We start from the raw sequence: 25,934 nt of genomic DNA, 5'->3' as shown, positions 1-25,934 counted from the left end.
AAAGAAAGGACCACAATTCCTCCTAAAGCTTGGCATGTGTTAGCATTTTATAGTTCCTTTGTTTCATGAGAGACTTAATCAGAGTTGTTTGTAAGTGGGAAAAGGTTAAGCCTTTGTATATTGGGATTTACAGAAACTATTTAAAATTTACTGCTGGAAAAAGGGGTTCAGAAAAAAAGACACTGCTCTGTTATATGGTTTGAAATTAATTACTTGTGAAATAACTTGAGCAATATTTTGAGAAATAGTTTAAGAAAAAGTATGAAAATATGTTGATTTTCTTTTTATGCCAGCATTACTGAAATATGAAGTGGCATTATCAGCTAGCTTAATATATTGACGTAAAATGTGAGTATGTGTGTATAAAGAGGCAAATTCACAGTGATTAGAAACCTTAACATTTGACCTTGCCTTTGAGTGCTGGATGGTTTTAACCTTACTGCTGTGTTGGTGCCTTTCCCTTTAATCTGCAATGTAAATCGCTGAATGTTTAAGTATTCTGTGTCGTGAATCATACATGCTTTTGCATTCTGTTCAGTGCTGTTGCAAATATTAATATATAACCTTACTGGAAGCCTTTTTTCCTTGCTGGAGTGGTTTATTTACCTTCCTGTATCTCACTAGGGAAGCATCATTGCTTCTTTACCTTAATGTCTATCTCTTCTTCAGTGCTGCTTGGCCATTGAGCTCCTCTTGTCAGAACAGACACCTCTTGCATCATTTTCTTATTCCTTCTTTCACAGTTGCTTTGTTTTACATTACAGCACCTCCAACCATCCACAAAAGATGGAAGTCTGTCCTTTTGGGTTGTTCCAGGACAACAGGATTCTGAATTATTTTTCTGACCCTATGTTACCGTATCATAGAATCACAGAATGGTCTAGGATGGAAGGAACCTTAAAGCTCATCCAGTTCCAACCCCCTGCAATGAGCAGGGACACCTTCCACTAGACCAGGTTGCTCCAAGCCCCATCCAACCTGGCCTTGAACACTGCCAGGGATGGGGCAGCCACAGCTTCTCTGGGCACCTTGTGCCAGGGCCTCAGCACCCTCACAGGGAAGAACTTACTCCAGATAGGAGTCTCCCCTCTGTCAAATTAAAGCCATTCCCCCTTGTCCTGTCCCTACAGGCCCTTGTCAAAAGCCCCTCTCCAGCTTTCTTGTCAGCCCCTTTAGGCACTGGAAGCTGCTCTAAGGTTTCCCTGGAGCCTTCTCTTCTCCAGGTTGAACAACCCCAAATCTCTCAGCCTGTGTTGTATGCTGTATGACTTTGTATTTCACACCTGCTTCAGCTGGCTGGTTTGAAAATAAGTCCAGTGATTATTTTTCCCCCTCTCTTTGCATATTGAGCATCAGATGCACACCAGGGCCAGCACAGAAGAAGTGGTAAGAGTGGTCAGCCAAGGGCAGAAGATGTCAGCCTGCTCTGACAGCTGAGAGCAACAGTATTGACCTGTAAACTCAAACTGAACCTGTGCAGCAGAGGGGAGTACACATACTTCTAAGAGATGTGTTAACCGGACATAATGGTTGCGTGCTGTCACATGGGGGCATATCCTGTTTCTGACCTTATTTCCTTGCTGCAAGTTGGATTCAATGATTTTTATGGGTCACTTCCAACTTGAGATATTTTATGATTCACTGGCAGTGCTGAATAGACCACTCTGTAACCCAGCCCAACTTTGAGACAAAAGAAAAGCGCTCTCCCCAAAGGTATGTTGGGCTCTTGCTTTATTGGGCTGACTCATCTTGGTCAGGGGTCCATCAGGAACTGGAGCTGGCATGAGGCTGGGAGCAGGATGGTGTGGCTGCAAGTGTGAACAGGGCAGGGAGCTGTCATGTCTACTGCCTGAGGAGCTGTAGCACAAATTATCCCAGAATGCTTCCAAATAAGTCATATATGTCCTGTCCTCAGAGGTGGTGAAGACAATTTATTACTTCATGGAGCTGGCAAGATAAGTATTTTTTCTGATCTTGCGGTGACCATATAAGATTTTGTGACAAACAGGAGTGTTTATGGAGTGCATAAAAAGTCCTGAGGAAAGGAGACCAGCCTTATACCTGCACATTCTCCACAGTGAGCATCTGGATGCTGGGATTCAGAGTCATCTCTCTTTATCTGCCTCAGCCTAGATTCCTTGTAAACCTGTTCCTTTACATCCCCAGCTTAGTGGGATAAAAGGTGTGTTACCTCTCTGGGATGGTTTCTCTGAGGAGAAATGAGTTAGTTATCCCCCGTGGAGGCAGAGGGTGGAGAACCAAGTTGTTTAGCAGTTCTGTGACAAGGTGAGTGCAATGAGGCTGTGCCTGGATGGAGTTCTCTTAGCAGAAGTAGTGGCTTTTGGCACAACCATTTTGCAGAACTGCAGGTAACTCAAGCCTGGAGAAGAGAAGGCTCCAGAGTGACCTTAGAGCTGCTTCCAGTGCCTAAAGGAGCCAACAAGAAAGCTGGAGAGGGGCTTTTGACAAGGGAGAATGGTTTTAACTTGACAGGGGAGATTGAGATGAGATCTTAGGCAGAAGTTCTTCCCTGTGAGGGTGGTGAGGCCCTGGCACAGGGTGCCCAGGGAAGCTGTGGCTGCGCCATCCCAGTTGGGATGGGGCTTGGAGCAACCTGATCTAGTGGAAGGTGTCCCTGCGCATGGCAGGTGGTCTTGGACTAGATGAGCTTTAAGGTTCCTTCCATCCCAAACCATTCTGTGAAGTTTATGACTTTATTCATGATTTGGATCTTGTTTTGTCTCTTAAGCTGACTCAGTTGTCCCTCTCTGTAAGGATGTATATAAACTGCTCAGCATGGTGGTCTGCCTGGAAAAGCTGCTTTTTAAATGGTCTCCATTTTTAGCTGGATTAGTTCTGGGGTCTGTTGTTCTCTGTAGCTGTACAGCAGGTAAGGGTGGCTCAGGAGTGCGAATGTGTCAGGCAGAAGCTGCTGGAACGGCTCAGGCTGTTGGGGTCCTGCCATTTCTCTGACCTTGCTTGCCTCTTCCTGTCTTTGGGCTGGATCTGGCATGCGTCTGAGTTTGTGCAGATCTATTTTGATGTGCTTAAGCTAGCAGCAAACCATTTGCTGCTTTTTATCTTGTTGAAGTATGATTTTGTGAACCACAGTGAGCCAGCAGAGCCACTCAAGAGCTGCTTGGGTAGGGAGGTCCTGCTCCCAGCAGGCTGCTAATGGCACTTTATTCCAGCATCAGGGCTTGCTGGAGCACTGCAGGAACTGGTTTAACACACAGCAGCAGTAGGAAACAGCAACATGTCTTGAGTGGGTCTGCGCCACATGAATGTTTTAAGCACTTCAACAAAGTGCTGGTGAGTACCAAAGCTAGCGTGGCAACTTGTGGGACCACAATAGCTTGCCAGAATCTCAGCTTAACAAGCTTATATGGTTTTCTATATTATCTTTATTCCTCATAATATGATGCTGAAGAGGGATCAAGTGGTGGATTTCAAGGGTGCAACAGTCTAATCCAGTATTAGATCTGGCCATTGATGGTATTTAATGAAGACCATATAATTGCTTAATTCAGTTCCGTGGTTGCTTGATCCAGGGTGCCCTGCCTGGTCTTCTGTATTTTTTAAGTGAATTTATTTTAATTGTCATCACTGAAATTTAATTTCAAAATACACCCCCCTCTCCCACCCTCCCCATTCCCCCCAATGTGATTGTTGTGTAGCATGAGCTGGTGCTGTCCAGTTTGCATTTTGGTGCTGGGATTTAGTCACAGGAATAAGCAGGAGGTACAGTTTGTCCTCCTGTTCTCCAGGATTGTTCAGAACATCACTGTAGAATAAATCTGTTTCTCTTCATTGCTATTCAAATGATGTGTCGCAGACACATTGATTAATCTCTAAATGGGGTCTGCTGAGATTGAAGATAAGTACACTCATTTCTATTGTTCTAATTCTGAGCAGAATCTGTTACAATAAATGGTGCAGTATCTATTGAATTCATGCTGAAAGGTAAAAGCAATGCACAGATTTGACTCGTAGTATTGTCATGTGGATTTTTCTTTAGCATCTTCTCTAAATCTAGAATGTACTCTTTATCTCAAGAAAAAATGTCGTAAACTGATAAATTCTGGCAACTCAGTGCAAGCCAGTAATTCTTAAAACATGTTTACAATTGTCTTTACATAATCTGTCTTGAAATTCATTTTGTTGGGACACTGAAGCCCCAGGAAATGTGGTTTGTTTTGCCCTAACTTGCAGTTTTTGTTCCACTTCTGCAGGAGTTTTTTGAGAATCCTGCTTTTCGTCCAGACGGCATGAAGCTCTACCCGACACTAGTGATCCGTGGCACTGGTCTGTATGAGCTCTGGAAGACCGGAAGATACAAGAGCTACCCCCCCAGCACTCTTGTGGATCTGGTGGCTAGAATCCTGGCCCTCGTCCCACCATGGACACGAGTGTATCGTGTTCAGAGGTAATTTACTGTGGTGGGCCTTGTATATTGATCTGTTGCACTTGGAGGGATTCTTACTTTAATTACAGGAACATCTGACTCAGCCTTTTATTATTTTTCAGCCTCAGTCTTTATTACACGAAAGATTTTTAAAACTGCTTCCTTTCTATTTGGTATGTGAAAGGCCAAACAGATTGAGAAGCTATTTAAATTGAACTGCCTCTGTAATGCACCCAGAAACTTGGAAGATTTCTGGACGCCCCGGTGTTGCTACCACTCAGACAAAAACATAGGATGCAGCACACATAATTCTTTAATGATATTGGTGGATAATTGCCTCTTGGCTGTGGGTGACGTTTCCTATATTTGTTGCAAGAGCTACGAGGTGTGTCATTTTTTTGGCTATAGAAACTTCCTTTCTTTCCCCGTGGGTATTGCAGGGTTTTCATAAATGCACTTATGATAATAATGCCGTTATTTCCGACACTCACCTCCCAGGACAATAGATAATACTTACATTTAGCACTATATTTTCAGTGTGGGGTCTCCCTTGGATTATCTCCAAAATCTTTTTGATAATAGGAAGGGAGGCTATGACATACTTGGCTATTTTCACATGTGCAGACAATACTCAGTTGGCTTCCGGCTATGTGAGCTGGAAACAGTGCCAATGGTGAGCTCTCCAAGAGCATGTGGAATGAGAAAGCCTTGTGCATTAGACATCACCATCCTGGACTTCTATAAGGCATTTGACTTTTTGTCCTGTGAGAAAGTGTGACAGAGTGGGGATAAACAGTAAAACATGATAGAGTAGAAGGTGGCTGAAGGCAAGAAATGCTGGGTAACATGGATGAAGAAAATATGGACTCAGGGTTATTAGTGGAGTTTTTCAAACTTCCATTTAAAAATCTTGCTCAAATCTTGCTCAATGCTTTATTTATTTACAGTGACACAGAAGGTAACAGGGTATTGAGGAAACCTTGCAGGGCTGGAAAGCATCATTGAGAAAGGATGAACAAGCAGGATCTGGTGGTGGTGAAGCTGAAGTGATAGATATGGGATGAGATGCAGTTCAGGGAAGTTTAAGGTCAAACTTAAAGTCTTAGATTAGATATTAGGAAAATATTCTTCCTTGTGAGGATGCCAAGGCCCTGGCACAGGGTGCCCAGAGAAGCTGTGGCTGTCCCATCCCTGGCAGTGTTCAGGGTCAAGTTGGATGGGGCTTTGAGCAACCTGGTCTAGTGGAAGGTGTCCCTGCCTGTGGCAGGGAGTTGGAACTGGATGAGCTCTAAGATCACTTCCAACCCAAACCATTGTGTGATTCTATGAAACTGGGAGTGGGTTTTGCTGCAAACCATGAGGTCATCATCTGAAAGTAACAGAGGAGGAAAAGTTCTAATATCTTGCTCTGTAATATGAATAAGCCACTGGTGAACGCAGCTGCAAAAAGCATTTTTTTTCAGGATAACAGTTTTTAGAAATGAAAGTATTAATGCAGCAGCCAGGCAAGGCTTTAGTAAGTCCTTATCCGGAGTAATCCCCATCTTCAAGAAGATGAACTGTTGAAATATGTGCAGAGGAGCACCAGTGTCTTTTTTGCAGGATAAATGTGGACATAAATGACCTCTGTAATTTTTCCAGAGAAGGAAAATAACCTTTTAAGAAATAGGAACATAGATGTAGGGAAAGAATAAGAAGATAAGAAGTGGCCTTGAATAAAATGAGGCAGAAGGCTGGGAATTTTGATTGAGGACTGAGATTCTGGAGTAGCCTCCCAAAATTACAAAAGAGGAAGAGAAATATGAATATGAGGAAGCCTGATAAGGGTTATGAATGTGATTGAGATACACAAGTGTGAGGTAACTGAGACATGGTTTCAGCAACCAGGAGATCCTTCCTTCAGGTCTTTATTACTGTGATAAACTGGTGGCTGTAGCTGAACTCTGAGAAGGATGTGACACTGAAGAAAACAAACATGGCTCATAGTAAATATCTACTTGGTATTCTCCTGGGCTTTTCACATCACTTGTAGGAGCTTTAACCTGACAGAGGGGAGATTGAGATGAGATCTTAGGCAGCTCTTCCCTGTGAAGGTGGTGAGGCCCTGGCATGAGTTGCCCAGAGAAGCTGTGGCTGCCCCATCTCTGGTAGTGTTCAAGGCAAGGTTGGACGGGGTTTAGAGCAGCCTGGTCTAGTGGAAGGTGTTCCTGCCTGTGACAGGGTGATGGAACTGGATGAGCTTTAAGGTTTCCTTTAAACCATTCCATGATCTTATGATTATTAAAAGGAAAACTCCTGCCTTTTATCTCTGCACATCTCCTGCATCATCAATATAGATGCAGTGGCCTGTTTGTTTACCATATCTAACTAAACCAGATTTATTCTTAAAGGACATCATGAGTTTGCAGCCTAGCAGGTCTTGTAAGGAACAAAGGCCTGGAAATGTCTTTGCTGGTTTGCCTGAGATTGACTGATTTCCCCTGCCAACAGCAGCAGCCTCCATCCAGCTGTCATCCTGTTGTCAGTTATTATGTTCCAGTGGAATAGCTGTTTTCTTACTGACTGCCTCATTATCTGAAACTTGTTCACTGTGATTACAGATTTTTACACCTCCAGTGCAAAGTCCAAAAGTTATTACATTGATCTAAAGTGCTTTCAGGGTCATTTTATGACTATAGCAGAATAATAAAACCAAATTTCTAAAAACTTCTGTTAACTGTTCCCAACACTGCTCCACTGGAGACAGCAAGTTTTTTGCTGTTCTCTGTTGCTGTCCCAGGCCCTTTCCATCTCCCTTCAGTCTTCCATCCTTCACATCTTACATTTCAGGCCCTATTGCCACAATTCTTTTGGATTCAGCTAATGCCCCAGACAGCAAGTTCTTCCCTGTGAGAGTGCTGAGGCCCTGGCACAGGTTGCCCAGAGAAGCTGTGGCTGCCCCATCCCTGGCAGTGTTCTAGGCCAGATTGGATGGGGCTTGGAGCAGCCTGCTGTAGTGGAAGGTGTGCCTGCCTGTGGCAGGGGGTTGGAACTGGTTGAGCTTTAAGGTCCCTTCCAACCTGAACCATTGTGTGATTCTGTGATTCTGTCTCTATTCCCTATACAAGGTTTTGAGGAAACATAAGGGTCTCAGTATTTCTGTGATCTGTCACATGCTCATGAGTTTAATGAATCATGGGAGAGATCTCACTGACAACACTGTAGAAGTCTTTCTGCATCAGGAAACCATGTTAAATATGCTTTGGTTTTGCTGGGGTTTTTTTCTTTAAAATTGGGGTGCTGTTGGTAATGGCCAGTTGGAGGAGAACACATCTTCCAGGGTGTTTTGTGACTGTCATGGATGCTTACTACTGTATTCATCCTGCATGTTTGTGAATCTCGTTATCACAGAAGCACTTTGGTGTGTGAGAAAGTGTGAAATTACAGGATTAGTGCCACACCTTGAGACTTTTTTCATCATGGATCTTGGTGTTTTACATGAATGCTTTTTTTTTCACTCTACTGATGGGGAGGTGTAGATATGAAAAAATTAAATACCTGACTCAACAGAGATCACATAATAAGTCAGAGCTGAGAGCAGACTCTGAGGTCTTTAGGCTTTCACTGTGTGCTTCAATCAGCTGCTTCACAGGTGTCCTAAGTAATGCAAAATGTTTGAAAAATAGAAGATTAAACAGGCCTTGTTGAAGCTTCTGGCAAATTGCACATTAACTTTAATAAGGTCAGGTTTTAATCCCCTGTATCCCTGAATTTGTTTAGCATTTTAACAAGTCCTAAAAGCCCTGGTAAAATGCTGTCTGGTGGCTATTCAAAATAGGCAGTTAGTGCGTACACTCATGTTGCACACACGGTAGTTATTTAAATACCCTGTCTTAATCTGAAGTGGGGATGGAAGGCTTGTTTCTCGCTTTATCTTTCTTAAAATGCTTATTTTCCACATTCATATTTTAATTTAGTTTTTTCCCTAGTAGGTAGATGAGAGAGGCTCAAGCTACTGTATGTTGTAATCCACGTTTTATTTACAGTACTTCATTTACTATTTCATAGTTGACTCTGGATTTAGCTGAAGACCTGGTAGTGGAAGATGTTAGGATGTTTTATCTGTGTCCCTGTAGGGAAAAATACATCCTGCCTGACTTCTTGGAGTTCCATAATTAGAAGAAAGGCGTTTACTTAGATTATCACTGCAGATCTAACATACCCTGCTGAAAATGCTTTTCTCCACTAGTGTGTCCTATAGTCACAATGTGAAGTGCTCATTTCCTCTAATTGAAGCTCTTTGAAGTATGTTACGGTGGCTGTTCAGTGTCTTATTTACTCAAAGAAATCCACTGAATAATAACATCATATTCTGCCTCAACTTTTTGGCACATGAGTGTAAGAGGTGAGGAATTTTTGCAGACTCTCTGGCTTTGTATTAAAAAAGTCAGGGAAAATAAGGGAGAATAGTAAAATATGGGGTCTCCATTAAACAGGGAGACCTCAGAGCAGCCTTCCAGTACCTAAAGGAGCTGACAACAAAGCTGGAGAGTGGTTTTTGACAAGGGCCTGTAGGTATAGGACATAGGGGAATGGCTTTTAACTGGCAGATGGGAGATTTAGATGACATCTTAAGAAGTTGTTCCCTGTGAGGGTGGTGAGGCCCTGGCACAGGGTGCCCAGAGAAGCTGTGGCTCCTCCATCCCTGGCAGTGCTCAAGGCCAGGCTGAAAGGGCCTTTGAGCAACCTGGTCTAGTGGAAGTTGTCCCTGCTCATGGCAGGGGGTTGGAACTGGACGATCTTTAAGAGCTTTAAGATCCCTTCCAACCCAAACCATTCTGTGATTTTACGATTATGCTGGAGAAAGTTGGGATGCTGAAACGGGAGGAGAATCCTGGAGTCTTGAAGCTCTTGTTTTCATTCTTAATGGTAAAGGAAAACTTCTCTTGCCCCACTCCTTGCCAGTGTCTCAGACCTGTACAAGGCTGAAGCAGTGCAAGGATCAGGTCTTTAGGACCCTTTAAGACCTTCCATCTTCTCAACTGCTGCAGAAAATAGTGTTAATGGGGGCCATGGTGTGAATGCAAGTCCTCAAGGAACTGAATGCATCAATTAATACGTTTTACAGAGGTCATCAGACAGCTGCTAGATGGTGATGACTTTCAATCACCACTGAACCAGCATAGATTCAGCTAATTATATTATCAATTCCCTGAACCATCACATTCTCTGTATGTTTTTTTTTGTGATGTTCTGGTTTTTACTCTGTTGTTTGAATCTTTATCATAGAGAAAAATGAATACTCAGCTAGGAATGCTTCAGCCCTGTTTGAGACTCACATATTGTACAATTTACTGAGTATCTTTGATACTTGTGTATCCCTTATCTCCCTGAAGAAGATCCAAGGGGGTTTGGGTTACACCTTAATGCACTTGGGTGGTGTGTTACTGAGGTGCCAGGGTGGAGTTCGAGCTGGGGAGGGAGAAGCATTTGAGATCACTGAATAGAACAGCATTAGATAGGAGGTGGGCATGGAGCCAATAATCTGCACATTTCTTTTTCAGCTTTATCTGGATGCATAAATCCTCCTTTCCTTAAGGGATGGTATCCTGCTTTTGTAGTCTCCAGTGGGACTAACTGCCAGGGAAGGCAGTGGAGAGGCCTAACCCGATCTTGCTTTCAAATTTCATTTTAGTGCTTTCCTTGGAGAACTGGAGGAAGGAGTTCTGCCATTTGCAGACTCACGATTTACATTCCCATAGGAAGACCCCGGACCTTTTGGATGGGTTTTGCTGCAAATCATTTTCTAAACAGAACTTTCTCACTTTTAAGCAGCTAGTGTCCCAGTATCAAAATGTAATTCTGATGAATTTTCCCTGATGTCCCTTCAACTCAGAGACTGCAGAAAGATGCAGTCTGGTTCCTAATTGCTGGTCTCAGCAACAGATAACGTGGAGAACATCTGACCTGGAGTCACAGGCCCAGCTGGGTGTTCTTTTTTTTCCCAAATTTCCAAGTGAAGAACTGAGAGCAAAATTATAACCTGTTTCTTAGGATTCTAAAAGCCTTCTTTTGTCTTTTTTTACTGAAGTAAAATCTGTAGCTTTTTCACTTTGTTTTTCCCCTGCTCTTAGTTGTGTTTTGTCTGTGTTATTTCCTGTCCAACCAAAGACTTGAAATGAAGGTAAGTCAGATAAGTTCTGTGGTCTGCTATTTGGGATCTTGGCTTAGGTGATTGTAATGGTGTTTTGTGGTCTGTTGTCTGCTAATGCAGTTGTTTGTGCTTTTTGCTTTTGCTCTTTTACACAGAGATATCCCAATGCCGCTAGTCAGCTCTGGAGTGGAGCACGGGAACCTGAGAGAGCTTGCCTTGGCCAGAATGAAAGATCTTGGGACACAGGTAAAATATTTGTCAGTTGGTACTGAAGGAGAGCTGCTTGATGACTTTATACAAAATAGCATAAAGGAAAGGAATGACTGGAAGGCACAATAAGAGCCAGGTTTACTGCTGAACTGAAATGATCTGCAGAGGTCTTAAAGAAAAAAAAGTTAATGATTGAAAAGCGCCTTGATGATCCTTCTGAAAAGCTGGTTTTGTCTTGCTGATTTTTAGTTTAGCACTTTCACCCTTTTCCTGAATGCACCTGGTAGCTAGTCTGTGATACTCCATTTTTTAGCAGAATGAAACCCTTAAATCAGAGAGAATGCAGGAAAATTTCTTTTTAATTTATGCTATTAGAAATTCTCCTTTCTTTCTTTTTCCCACGCATGCACTTACTTGACTGAACAACTAAAAGAAAAGCTCTTAGTCTGAGGGCAAGAGAGATTTCAGCACAAACAAATGAGACTTGATATTCTTCATATTTGTTTAGTCAAATAAAAATAGGAGTGGGGGTGGAAAGAACAACGGGGAAGGAGGAATTGTGTTTGTATTTGAAGTCAGAAGGAGGTACGTGTACCTGTCCTGGTTTGTCTCGGAAGATCACTGCAGCAGTTGGCATTCACAGTGCATCTCATGGTCTGCTGTGACACTGCTCATTCTTTGAACCTTCCTCTGAAACCTAGTTATTAACCACAGTTTGCAGAATCCTCCAGTAAAATTATGCTAAGTTCTTCCTTTCTTGGGACGTCTGACTTCAGTTTTGGTCCCCACTGTACAAAAAAGATGTGGCCAGGCTGGAGAGGGTCCAGAGAAGGACCACAACAATGATCCAGGGACTAGGCAGCTGTGTGAAGAAAGGCTAAGAGAGCTGGGCTTGTTCAGTCTGCAGAAAAGGCTCAGGGGAGACCTTATCCTCATGTTCCAGTATTTAAAGCATGGCTACAAAGATGAAGGAGACTCCCTTTTTGACAAGAAGTCACATGGAAAAGATAAGGGGTGATGGGCACAAGTTACTAATGGGGAGATTCTGACTGGACATGAAAGGGAAATTTTTTCACAGTCAGAACCAGCCACTGGAATAATCTCCCCAGGGAAGTGGTGACTCCCCAACATAGGACACTTTTAAGATTTGGCTGGACAGGGTGCAGGGCCATCTAGTCTAGGTCATGCTTTGCCAAAGAAGGTTGGAATAGATGATCCTTGAGGTCCCTTCCAACCTGTGATTCTAGGATTCTGTGAAAACATCACATGAACCACATGCTCCCTGAGACTATTCCAGAGGGCTTTAATTGCTCTGGTGTTCAGGCAGGGACACATCCTCACCACAGCTGTTCCACACATCTGCATTGTGTATTCAGTGCTCCCTCTTTCTAGCTCACCTTTTCTTAAAGATGTTTTAAGGCATTACTGCATGCAGCAATATAAAGTCTTCAGCCACTGGGTTTGTGTCTGTAGTCCCACACCAGCTTGTGCTCCTGACCTGTATTTTTGGTATTTAACATAAATCTCTTGGCTGTATCTAGCTCCTTTAGTGCCTTTGCCATTTCACTTGGATCTTGTAGTTGCTATGCAGAAGATCAGAAAAGACTCCGGACTGTCTTCTTCCAGCTGTGCTTTCTGTACCCCTCAATCTTTCCTAAGCTGGTTCCCTGGACTTTCTCCCTAAATCATTCATCCCAGTCTCTCTCCAGTAGCAAGCCAGGATTTGGCAGACAGCTTTGCCATCCACAGAAGCTTCCATCCCTCCTGCTGACTTTTCACTTCAAAACCAGGCAGGGGAGGCAATCTCCTTGATGCAGCTGAGCTTTTTCAGTTGAGCTTTTTAGAGCTAAGTGAACACTTCTTGGGTTTGATGCTGAAACCACATCATTTGATCAGAACCTGATCAAGACCAGCTGGAGAAGTGGGGATAGCTGATCCATGGCAGTTAGGGCAGAGCTGAACCATTAAAGAGCTTGTCAGGCTGGCAGTCGTTGCTTTTAGTACCAAATCTGTGGAGATCTCTACTGTGCAGGTGATAATAGGTTTTAATGTAGTGAGGCAGAAACACTGCAGCTGGTGGAATGAGGAACCAGTATAGCTTGAAATGTAAGGTACTGTTGTGGTTTTGTTGTGTCATAGGAGAAAATTATATATATACTTTGTCCTCTTGTCTCTTAAAGAGAGGAAAAGGCTGAGGCAAGGAAGGGACTTACAGGAATCATATCTTTGCCAGCTCACCAGCTCTGGCAGTTCTGGTATCCGTCTCTGGGGAATGGCTTAGTGAGGAGCATGTTAGAGGGATAGGATCAGTATCAGTCATGCCAACACTGCAGCTTGTGTCTGTGGTTGCTGGAAAGAAATTATTCTTGAAGGGCCTTGTGGAACCAGATGCTAGCCTTTATGATTGCTGGCGACTGAGTGCAAGTGGAGATACACCATTGGGACAGAGAATTTTTAAGCAGCATCCCAGAATACGTTGCGCTTCCTCAGTTCCTCTTAATGAAGAGTGGATGTTTCTCTGTCTTTTACAGTTCTGTTTCTGTAGCTAAGAAATTGTAAAGCAGAGATGAATTTTTCTACTCTAGAATCCTGGTATGACAGCGAATCACAGAATTATTTGTGTTGGAAAGTCCATTAAAGCTCATCTAGTTCCAGCCCCCTGCCATGGGCACAGACACCTTCTACTAGACCAGGTTGCTCAAAGCCTATCCAGCCTTGCCTTGAACACTTAATCCTGGAATCCTGCTTTTACTATAGCCCACTCTAAAAAACTAACACAAGCCCACACTTTTTTTTCCTTGCTATTTGGGAGATGGTTGCTTTATATTGATAATGGAATTAAAAAGCATTCAGAGGAGGACAGGGCATGAGATGGAGCTGTGCTTGTTCTGGGTATTCAGAATTTCTGTGTGAATTGGGCTTTTGCATCCCCATCTGCAAGTCTGACTTTTCAAAATCCATGGACAGGTAGGTACTCTTACCGTTAGACCAGTTTTAACCTGTTGGTGGAGGTTATCTTCCTTCCTTCCAAATACAGCAGAGCTAGTGGAATGAAACTATCTTTAAGGCCAGGTCGGATGAAGCCTTGGGTGACATGGTTTAGTGTGAGGTGTCCCTGCCCACGGCAGGGGGGTTGGTACTAGATGATCTTAAGGTCCTTTCCAGCCCTAACTATTCTATGATTCTATGATCTAGACTGTCTTAGTCTAGATATTGTAGAACAATGCCCAGACTTTATAGTTTCACATATAAAAAGCTTGAAAGAAAGCTGATGATAAAAGCAATATTATTCTCCTGAATAATGATCTCTTAGTCTTCTGGTTTGCAGAAAAACCTCTGAAATGCAAACAGATGTAACCAGTTACCTACCTGCAGCCCACAAGACCTCCTTTCCTGGGTTAATTTCATGACCAAGTTAAGTAGTTAATTTTAATGCTTTTAAGCTGCTTGTTCTGAAGCCAATTACCAAGTTTCCAGCAGTTTAGAAAACTGAAAAGGAAAACTAAACACCTGTCCAGTAGCTTTTTACAGTAAAGACAAACATTCTTTAGCCTTATCCTTTTTAAAGTCTGACAGTGTTCTCTGGGACTTCTGGATCAGACCCCTTGGTTTTATAAAGGTGTTTTATGTTGATGTGAATGAGTGCTATTTTTATAAGATAGGTCTAATCTATGTATGATTCTATGAAACAAGCATTTGCCACTCAGTTGCTTTGGGTAAGACTCTTGTGGCTACACTTTGCTGACAAAATTGGGTTTAGTGTTGGACTTCCAAGAAACCCTCTAAGATGTGGATGCATGTAGTCTTTCACAGTAGGAGCGTTCATACTATTACAGCCCTTTGCTTACACGAATGGGTGCCAAATCACTCAACTTTGATTGACTTTGTTGAGAAGCACAAAGCTATAACCCATCTCTCAAGCACTGAACTTGGACCCTCATCTCCTTCTCTGTCTGGCTTCTAAGGAAGGGAAGATTTCTTTTGGCTCTCTTTGTTTTCTGCATCATTGGTCCCAAGCCTCAGTGAATGCCAGAGCAGTGTTCGCTTTACTTTATGATATTTGGACAGGGTTTCTGCAACAATTCTCATTTAAAAGCAAGAAAAGGGGTTGCTGAGATTCAAAATCTGTCTGTTTAAGGACTCTCAGGTGCTTTGGTGTAGACTTTACCAATGTTAGACCTTCCCAATGAAGGATAAAAATGGATTATGCCAAATCTTTTTGTTTTTTATCTGTTACTTTTCTATATGCGTTAACTTTGCCTCCAGACTCTGCTGCTTGTGAAAAAGGCTATGTTTCCTCTTGAGCCATAATGGTTGCTTAGTGAATTGATTTTTGCCAGCATGTCTTTCCATTTAGCACTAAGACCTCTTTCTGAGGTGTATTAAGAATGGATCGGTGAGCATTTTTGTTTTGAAGTCTACCCATTTGAAATTAATCTGTGCAACTTCATGCTCTTTCAGTTTAGTTTTGAACCCAATAGGTGTTGGAAATCTGTATGTTGCAAAGCTTAATGTTTTTCTCCTATGTAACTTTTTTTCCCCTCCCTTTCTTTTCTTAGTGTCGTGATGTAAGGACAAGAGAAGTCGGAATTCAAGAAATTCACCATAAAGTGAGACCATACCAGGTAAGATTTGTCTTTTGGGTTTTTTTTCCTAGGAGCTTCTATCAGACACGATTTGTTATATGTGTTCAGTGCGGAGGCGTTGGGACCCATTTGTTGCACGTCCAATCCTGTGGTTTGCCTTTGTAGATGGATCCAATTTTCCATTTATTTTCTCAGCAGCTTTGGATGTCTTTTGTTTGAGTGCAGTCACATGCTAAAATTTATGGACCACCATGTTCAATAAACTGACTGCAGCCAGCAGTTACTTTGGTATTTTCACTGCCGTAACAAAATAACTGCCTTCCCTCTTCTCCCTCCTGGTTATAAATTTGGATCTAGAAAATACCAATAATACCGTGTGTGTATGCGGAACAGGAATGACTGTTTAGCAAGACGACTTTACATGCTTTGTGAATGTTTATAGAGGCAAATGGTTTGTGTGTAAATACACTTCCACACATATATGTGTGTATATGTGAGTGGATTCATTTAGCATATGACCCTTATGTTGTGTTTCTTCTTCCTAAAATAGTCCACAGAAATATTGGTATGCTTATTTTGTAGAAAGCGAAATGTTCATTACTGCACTTCAAGCATCCAGTTTAGGAAGCTAATCCTTCAGTTCACTGTAGTCACAAGGAGGGATTGATCCTTCTAGGGAGTTGTCAGGAGGTCCGTGGCATCCAAGGAGATAAGCTTGCGAATATCACACATGGTCTGATCCATCTTACTATACATATATGCCATGGTTAATCAGTCATACCCTCAAAGTATGCTGTTCCTTTTCCTTTGCTAATATTAGGGAGGGACTGAAACCGTTCTGGAGTTTGTCCGTCATATATTGCCTTTACTTTCAAACACGAATTCTTTGTGCCAGGCGGAAGATACTGCTACTCCCAGGGAGCAACCCAAATCAGAAGGACATGTCTTTCTTCTCATGTGCAGTGGGCACATACACACTTTCTAAAATGTGAGCCACTAAACTGGGGTTAGGCTTTCTCTGTGTCAGCAGAAAGAGAGCAATTTGTAGGATCATAGAATCACAGAATGGTTTGGGTTGAAGGAGACCTTATCATCTAGTCTAGGAGGCTGTCATCTTGTTCCACCCCTCTGCCATGGGCAGGGACACCTTCCACTAGACCAGGTTACTCAAGGCCCCATCCAGCCTGTCCTTGAACACTGCCAGGGATGGGGCAGCCACAGCTTCTCTGGGCACCCTGTGCCAGGGCCTCAGCACCTTCATAGTGAAGAACTTCTCAATCTCCCCTCTGTCAGGTTAAAGCCATTCCCCCTTGTCCTGTCCCTACAGGCCCTTGTCAAAAGCCCCTCTCCAGCTTTCTTGTCAGCCCTTTAGGCACTGGAAGCTGCTCTAAGGTCTCCCTGGAGCCTTCTCTTCTCCAGGCTGAACAAGCCCATCTCTCTCAGCCTGTCTCCATAGTAGAGCTGCTCCAGCCCACTGAGCTCCTCTGTGGCCACCTCTGGATTTGCTCCAACATCCTCCTTATGATGGGGCCGAAGAGCTGGATACAGGACTGCAGGGGGGTTCTCACCAGAGCAGAGGCAGAGAATCCCATCTCTCACCCTGCTGGTAACACTGCTAATGGTGCAGCCCAGGATAATTTATATAAATGTGTAACAATCCCCAATAAATAATCTTGTTCTTACCAGATTTCTGCAAGAATTGAGGCTGTACAGACTCATTTGGATGTAGGCCATGCAGCCTTTATCTTGTTATCTAATCTGCGGTCATCTCACAGAATATCTTCCAAAGATGTCTGTTGTCTGTGGTGCTAATCTAATTTAAATTGTAAATTTTTTGAGTAGTTAGCAAATAGCTTATCACAGGGTTTTCAAAGCAATGTTATGTTGAAAATTCCTTTTGTTAAACTCATCCATCTGAGTGACAGGAGGATGTCATTATGTAGTCTTTGCAAAATTTATCATGACAGCAAGCAAGAGAAATATTCTGAAGATGGTATAATTTTTCATGCACTTTAGACTAATGACAAGGTATGATGTTGTTTTTGGCTTCGTAAGTAAACAGCACATCCTCTTGATAAGAGAGGCTATCATGTCAGATCTAAAATAAATTAATTGCTTGCTGTAATCACTTAGACTTTATGCATCTTCTTTCTGTTAAGGATCAGTAGGCAGTATGTATTTTCATAATGGTGATTACATGTCTGCTTTTAAAAGTATTTCAGGTTTTTTTAGATCAATTTGAAGTAGATTACTTGCCTATACCTAGTTATTTACAGAGCTGTCTCCAAGCTTCCTTTTCAATTAGTGGCATTTCTCCATTGCAGTGGCAGGTATTTGCTTGCTCTCAGAGTGGTTAAGGCTGCCTAGTGCTATGTAATAGCCTTAAAAATGCTCTAGTGAATTGTTGCTGTAAAGAGACATTCAGAATGACAGTATTTGAAAGGCAAAGGGCAATGACAGCTCTGTTACGGATATGAACCTACATTAGTGTTAAAGCAGAAAGTGTAAAATGCAGAAACTTCTGTTGCTGCAAAGCAGGGTTGTATCAAGGTAATGATCTCAATATGAAGCCTTTGTAGGAAGAAGACAGGTTTTTAAGCCGGCTTAGGTTTAGTGTAATCTGAAACTGGATTTTCCCCTTTGTTTGTAAAAGTAAGTTTAAAACAGGCTGCGACAGAGATTTGATAGGGTTGCATACTGAAATGGTGATCTACTTTGATGAGGGTTATACTTACCCAGCGCGTAGGATGCTTACAGACAACAAACTGGTGCTGGGGATTGTGGTATGATGCTGCCCATAGCTGTGCACCAGCTGACCAGGAGGCAATTCTGGATGGCTTTTGCCACATTCATATTCGTATCCCAGAAGGAAAAGTCTTTGTAGATCTCATGACTTCCCAAAACCCCTTTGAGAGGGATTTATGTATTGTAGGGACCCTCTGTGCTCAGGGAACTGGGGAAAACAAAAAACTCAACCCAGGAGGGACTTTTCTGAACATATGACCTTATCTGGTGCGTGCTGCTGGTGCTAAGAAGATGCACATAATGCAAAAGCTCCTGGTAAAGGTTCCTGTAGTCTTGCTTTGTTTCTAAGTGGCTTTCAGACTGGCAGTGGGCATAACACAGCATCTAGACCCTCCTGGAGGACAAGCAGTGGAACCAGGCTTTCTACTGGTTTTGTTGTGTCCTCAGAAGAAACAAAGAATTCTCCAATCATGCCATCTCAAACTCTAACAGTGCTTAATAATATATTCAGGGGCTTTCTATACATTAGCAGGAAGCTTTACCCCAACTGTTTTTTCACACACAAACCTAGCTGGACAATATGGGTATTTAAAAAATCTCTTTTCCTGCACATTTCCATTTTACTGGTGACATTATGTACTTAATTGTAGATCTGGATCAGCGTGTGTGTCAGCTGTCCTGACACACAAGCTGGAGTGGAGTTACGCTCTCAGAGAACTTGGCACATCAGTAGATGTCTGCTTGGGTGCTTACCCTGCGAGCTGTACATCAGTGTTGAAATGAGCCTTGCTTCTGCAGTCAGCAAGGGATGTAATTGTGAGATGCATTCACCCAGGCTTTGTCATGGAGTAGAGCAGGCAGGCGACAGAATCCCTTATGGCTTTTCTATAAACAAATCTTTAATTCATGGATTTCTGGGTATGAGAAGGTTTGCAAAAAAATACTGAGGTCCTTTGCTCTAATTTGTGGTAATACTGGGAAAGCATGGCAAGATAGAGTCACAGAATTGTTTAGATTGGAAAAGACCCTTAAGATCATCAAGTCCAACCATTAACCCAGCACTGCAAAGTCCACCACTAAACCAGGTCCCCAAGCACCACATCTATACATCTTTTAAATACCTCCAGGGATGGTGACTCCACCACTGCCCTGGGCAGCCTGTTCCAGTGCTTGACAGCCCTTTTGGGAAAGAAATTCTTCCTAATACCCAATCTAAACCTTCTCTGGCACAACTTGAAGCCATTTCCTATTGTCCTATCACTTGTTACTTGTAAGAAGAGACGGACCCCACCTCACTACAACCTCCTGTCAGGTAGTTTTAGAGAGCAAGAAGATCTCTCCTGAGCCTCATTTTCTCCAGGATAAAACCCTCCAGTTTCTCACAGAACTTATGCTCCATTGCCCTTTTCTGGACCCCACTCCAGCACCTCAATGTCTATCTTGTAGTGAGGGGCCCAGAACTGAACACAGAATTCGAAGTGCAGCCTCATCAGGGCTGAGTACAGAGGGATGGTCATTGCCCTTGTTCTGCTGGCCACACTGTTGCTGACACAAGCCATTATTGGTCTTCTTGGCCACCTGAGCACACAGGAATCAATACACCTATACAGAGGGATCAATCCTATACTGTACTATCAGGATAAATGTTAGGAAGACCAGTACAGTGCTGGTACACATGGCATTCACTGGCACTTGCCATATATGTTTGAACTCCTAAAGTTAAAGTAATCTGTCAGAACAATGGCAGCTATACCTATGTGGTGGCTTTAGTTGAGGCTAGGGATGTGCTTTTAAAGCAAATCTTCTGATTGCCCCTCATTTTGAAAGCATCTGGAAGCACAGCAACCTGAGTCCTTTCAGGTTAATTTAGAAAGTGCCTTCCAAGAATCCACCTAATGTACGGCAGCTGGTGATAGGTGCCTGGTTCATGGGGTATATTTAAGCTCCACCAATGTATATTATGTTGTCATCAAGCTCTCAATACTGCAAACTCTTGCTGCTTCTCCTCTGTTGAGCCAGGCAATTTGAGAAATAAATTCAGCCTGCTTAGCAACTAGTTGTTAGAGGTGAGCAATGAATACCTGCAGAAAGGATGGGCAGCTATGTCAGCTCTACCATATCAACTCAAAACATAAATAAAGGGACTCACTGTGTCACCAGATATGTGATGTTATCATCATCAGCTACAGGTTACATTAAATTAACTCAGGGCTAGCTCAGCTACATATAAACACAGCTCCAGTTACATGACATCTAATCAGATCTCATCTTGACATAAGGGAGTCATGTCTTGGGTCCTGGTGCTACTTGATGATGGTAGGTCATGACTGTCTGAAACAGAAGGTTTTTCTTCTTTCTGCTCCCTCATCCCCTAGCTACTCTTCATAGCTTCTAGGTGCTCTGCAGAAGTAATTTCTTCTACCCAAGCGTGGTCTTTATTGTATTCTCCACAGTCAGCCCACTCTCACTTTGCTTTCTCTTCCACTTGTGATCTGCAGACATTCCTTTGTCTGGATTGTTATAAAAAATTGCATTTGAAGCAACTTAAAAGTTGTTACTGTTCAGTTCTCAGAGTACTTGTCTGGATGATTTTGCTGTCTTCAGAAATGTCTGAATAATTTAGAAAACTTCCTGCTGATTCTGTAAAGCACATGTAATGCAGTATTCACTGAACACCAACTTTGTCAGATCCTCTCCTGTTGCACTACAGTTTGCTCATGTCAGTAGAACCTGTGAGGTACCAGAAAGTACTAATTGGTAATTAATAAGGAAGTTAACTGCTACGTAGAAGATCCATGTTCTATAGATATCTCAAGCCATTTCCTTTGCAAAGCAGTAGAGACAAAGTCATAAATGCAGGTTTTGTTAAGGCAGATGCAAAACTACTTCTAAATTAGCAAGTTTGTAACTGAATTTCAATTAGAGATAGTCCCTTGGTTAGAGGTGAGAGTTGCTGCTCCCATTGATTTTGCACTGGTTATGAAACTCGAGTAACTAAGAAATGTGGGGTTTAGGTTTCTGACTTACAAACATGTGACCACATGTGTAACTTGCCCTTCTTGAAAACCTACAAGTAGGATAGAAGACTAGTTCTGTCTCATTGGCAAATACATTTCTATTAAAGTAGTCACATGTTTTGTGTTTAATATGACTGCAGTAACAGCAGTTCTTACCCAGTACTGCTAAAATCCGTCTAGAATTAAATTGGCCTTTAAGAAAGCACTTGATGTTTTCTCTGAATCATAATAGTTTATGGACCCATGAAATTGGTTTTGGTCTGTTCAGTTTGTTGCTTTAAATATTTTTAAGGACATTTTCCCTTTCTCTTTTCCTCTTTGTATTTGTCCTCGCTTATTCTCTTTGACCAGATTGAATTAGTTAGAAGAGATTACGTTGCTAATGGTGGCTGGGAGACCTTCCTCTCCTATGAAGATCCAGAGCAGGATATTCTCGTTGGCCTTCTACGACTGCGGAAGTGTTCGGAGGAGTCATTCAGACCTGAGCTGAAAGGAGGTGTTTCCATTGTCCGGGAATTGCACGTGTATGGGAGTGTTGTCCCTGTGAGCAGTAGGGATCCTTCAAAATTTCAGCACCAGGTACTCCAAGCATCTTTATTTTTCATCTGTGCCTTTTTCTTGCATGTTCCTCCCCTCTCCCTCGTATAATGGGAGAAGAATTTTATTATCTGAGATTCATTCAGTTGCTCTGAATTATAGTCACTGCAATAAAACAGAATTGGATTTGAGCCCTTTCTTGAATTTCACCTGCCAACATCATGCTGCTTCTGAGTTTTTACTAGTGTGATCATGTTTAGGCAACTGCAACTGCTCTGAAATTACAAAACAAAAAAGCACATCTGAATGCTATCAGTGTTGCTTCATGCCTGTACAATACAAGCTTGTATATGCTGCTGCTAATTTGACTTTCCAGTATTGAGCATCGTTAGTTTGGAAGTTTCTTTCCTTTGATAACCTGTACAGTACATCAGACTTGACTGCAGACTGAGCAAAAACAAAACAAAGGGGATACCCTGAAGTGCCTTCCAACCTGGTTTATGATTTTATGATTCTGTGATCCATTGTCTTTTTATTTCCTTGTAAAATTGATCATGTTCAGTAGATGAATTTTACTTCTGAAATCTAAAATAATCACAGAAACATTGAATAGTTTGGTTTGGAAGGGACCTTGAAGCTCATCCAGTTCCAACCCCCTTGCCACGGGCAGGAGCACCTTCCACTAGACCAGATTGCTCCAAACCCTGTCCACCCTGGCCTTGAACACTGCCAGGAATGGGGTAGCCATAGCTTCTCAAGGCACCCTGTGCCAGGGCCTCACCACCTTCACAGTGGTGAGACATATTTACATATGGGAAGGTGAAGTTTTATTTGGTACTACCCAGTTTTCTTTCAAAGATACATTTATTGAATATGTTCTTCCTACCAAAACTAGAATTCCAGCTTTGGTTCTGAGATGTTTATTGATTTGGGTGATGTGGTGATACTCCCAAGTAAACTCCTTCAGTTGGGTCAGACAGTTTTTTGCTTCAGACATACTTGTGAGACCATTTCACATATATATCCTAAAGCATGTGAGGAATGGAGTGGAAAGCTGTGTTTGTAATTCCTTGCAGTGACTCATGAAAATAACACATTATCCTTTTGCTGCATGTGACATGCTGTGGCTTGCGGTGAGCAAAAATGTGAATTAGATTTTGCCCTGATAGGTTCTGAACCTTTAGACTGAGCTTTTTAAAAAGCAATCAGTTTGTCCTCTTTGCCAGAAGTGCTCAGGGCTGATGTTTTAAATTAACATCCTTGTATTTATTAATCTTTCCCTGAGTATATGCATTAAGATGCAGTTCTGCTAGATGCTGATGATGTGTGACCATAAGGCAGTGTTTGGGGAGGTGGGGAGAGAAGTGGGTATTTCCACCGTAAAACAGTTAACAGTTACAAATGTAGGGAGAAAAAAAAAAGTCATCCTAAGTATGTGAGGAATAAAAAGTTTTTTGTTTTTTTCTTGTCTTAAGTGGGACAAAATCAATTGAAAGTAGCCAACTACAAACATTAAAATAGGCTGCAAATTGAAATTTCATGGCATATGACGCACTCATGTTCGTTCTAAATAGTCTATGTTCAAGAGGTTAATCAGAAAATGTTCTTCACAGTTGTGGGGGCAATTTCTGATTAGAAGGATGTTTCTGAATGAAGATTTCTATGTGTTATTTAAAAATGCCTGTAAGTGTTCAGTGTTATTTAGAACTAAATCATATCTGCTTCAGTGTTGCCACAGCCCCATTCTATACATCTTGTCAGAAAAACAGATGAACAAAGAGCTGAGTATAATTCCCATCCTAATGTTAAGAGATAATTAATCCAATCAGTTACTCCAAGATATATAGGACCAAGGAGGTTGTTAAAATAGAGTGGAAAGGCTATTCTCTTCTTTTGAAGTATTTATCATGATTCCAGTAGCACTCCTGCTGTGCCAGATTTCCAAACATAAACAGAGGTGTGGATCTGGTCCAGAATATTAACATGTTCATCTGCAATTCTTTTTGATTTGGCACCTCCTGTGTCATGAGCTGAGCCTTAGAGAGCAATACAGAGCTTGAGCCTAGCATGACCTCCTGCAGGGGTCATGCACGAGTTTGCTGTAGCCTTTGTGGGTAGCCCTGACAAGCCCTATGGTTGCTGCCTGCCAAAGTTCTTCATCCTGAAACAAGCACGGTAGCAGCACTTGATTCCTGGAGGGGTTGTGGGAATAAAGTCTGAGGCACTAAAGCTGATGTATATCAGAAAAGTGAACAGCAGCAAGGCCCATTTCTGGTCAGTAGTGTCTGGCCACATCCTGGTCTAGTGAAAGGTGTCCCTGTCTTTGGCAGGGGGTTGGGACTAGATGGGCTTTAAGGTCCATTCCAATCCTAACCATTCTATGATCCATTTGAGCTTATGTCCCTCATCAGAATGGCACTGGGATCTTTCTGCAATTCAACAGCATAGGCATGTGCATCTGGCGTTCACACGCAGACTCTTAAATTCACTAGCACAAACCCAGCTCTGTTATGGTGGGTGATTGTTGTTTAGAATCGGTTGTCTCGGCCAGATAGACTCATTCAGCACCAGGAATTATAGGATGCCTACCAAGTCGACCTACCATCAATGGATTTAACTTCATTCTGTTCCCTCCGCTGAGAAGCATTCAGACACTAGAACTGCCTATGAATAATTTCCTGATAGTAAAAATAAAAACCACTGGGAAAGCTCTACTGTAAAGCTTAGTATTGGTGCACTTCTTCTCAAGCCCTCTCCTGCAATATTCAGCAATATTCCTGATCACAGGATCATTCTTGTGACAAAAATATAAGTCTTTTGGAACTGTATTGGTGCTTACATTCTGAGCTTGCTTGTATTTTCTACTTTTTAGAGAACTTACCTTTTTTTTTCCTGTGATTTCTCCCATTATAGGGGTTTGGTATGTTACTGATGGAGGAGGCAGAAAGAATAGCCAAGGAGGAACATGGGTCATGGAAAATTGCTGTAATTTCAGGTACCTTTCCTTGTTACCTTTTTTTAAAATATATATATATATAAATTAATTTGAAAATAAACCCACTGCAGCCAACGCCACTGCTGTGAACATTCATCGTATTTGGAAGAAAATGAGCATCAGCAGATGTTTCTTCTTAATGGAGTTAAATTCCATTGTAGCTTTGTCCAGACAGTACTGTTATTATAAGCAGCATACTAGAGGATGCGCTGCAGGGAACTATCCTGTTCTTAGTGCCGAAGGAGACAGACAGCGTGACCACGGGTGTCTTCCTCCTCCAAACACTGCTATTTCCAACCCTGCTGATTTCACCCCATCGCAGGTTGTTATTGTCAAGGGCTGCTTTCCAGAGTTTATAAGGATGGAAAATTGCCAGCCTCCATTTTAGCGTCTTTCTGCAAGTACTGTCATTAGAGGGGACAGATGTGCTTTTAGGATACATTAAGTATTATCATGAAGAAGGGAGCTATATAAGAAAGAGCTGCAGCCCTTTCTCCTAATTCATTTTTGAGGCATTGTGGCTAAGAATAGAGGCATCAGTTCATTGCGTGTGTGTGAAGTCAAGGTCAGGACTGCCTTTGTGTCTTAATTTGTCTTATATTAGCAGTTATAGTAGCCATAGAAAGCTTTTACAGGCATAGAGGTCTATGACTGGGGAAGCTGGCAAATTGCTTTGAAAGAGAAACTTTTGTTGGTGTAAGATTAATGTATGCTGGGGAATTTAAATGGAATAGCTATATTTTAGACCTCTCAAATAATAACCTTCTGCTGCTGAAAACCCCTGAAAAGTAGAAATCCACAACTTTGATCTGTGCTGCTCAGTGCTGAAGCAAAGAGTTGTTCTATGTGTTTCTGGCTCTGTAATGTCCCTGGATGTTGAAAAGCCAATGTGGGCCGTATTGACAAATACTTGAGACATGAGTCAGCACATGAGTGAGGGCAGTGTATAAGCGGTAGTCAGATCAGAGAATCACAGAACAGTTTGGGTTGGAAGGGACCTTAAAGATCATCCAGTTGCAACCTCCCTGTAACAGGGACACCTTCCACTAGACCCAGTTGCTCCAAGCCCCGTCCAGCCTGGCCTCCCTTGACCTGCTCGTTATGTTGCTGCTGCTGCAGCCCAGGATGCTTAAAGATAATTCTTCGTTCTGTAGTTCCTCTGTTTCTTATTTAAGACACATGTCAGTCCTGTTTCCTGATTGCTGCTTCATGGATATCAGTTTGAACTTGGAATGGAGTAGAGGCAAAGGTGAAAATAGTTTCTTTTGGTTTTGCTGGTAGAATCTTGGCTTGGTATATGTGGAGA

At 42.3% G+C, this 25,934-nt stretch overlaps 1 protein-coding gene across 1 annotated transcript in view; it reads left to right on the top strand.

The window, feature by feature from the left end:
• ELP3 (elongator acetyltransferase complex subunit 3) overlaps window positions 1-25,934 on the top strand; it is a 97,869-nt gene that overhangs the window by 49,236 nt on the left and 22,699 nt on the right. The window contains exons 10-14 of the mRNA XM_005146390.4: window positions 4,233-4,426; window positions 10,694-10,784; window positions 15,308-15,373; window positions 21,448-21,675; window positions 24,547-24,628. Of these exons, the coding sequence (XP_005146447.2) occupies window positions 4,233-4,426; window positions 10,694-10,784; window positions 15,308-15,373; window positions 21,448-21,675; window positions 24,547-24,628 (661 nt within the window). The remainder of the gene's footprint in view (window positions 1-4,232; window positions 4,427-10,693; window positions 10,785-15,307; window positions 15,374-21,447; window positions 21,676-24,546; window positions 24,629-25,934) is intronic.

This window comes from Melopsittacus undulatus, chromosome 3, assembly GCF_012275295.1.
Source record: "Melopsittacus undulatus isolate bMelUnd1 chromosome 3, bMelUnd1.mat.Z, whole genome shotgun sequence".
Lineage (NCBI taxonomy): Eukaryota > Metazoa > Chordata > Aves > Psittaciformes > Psittaculidae > Melopsittacus > Melopsittacus undulatus.
The sequence above is the reverse complement of the archived record's forward strand: the minus strand, read 5'-3'. Positions and strand labels throughout refer to the sequence as shown.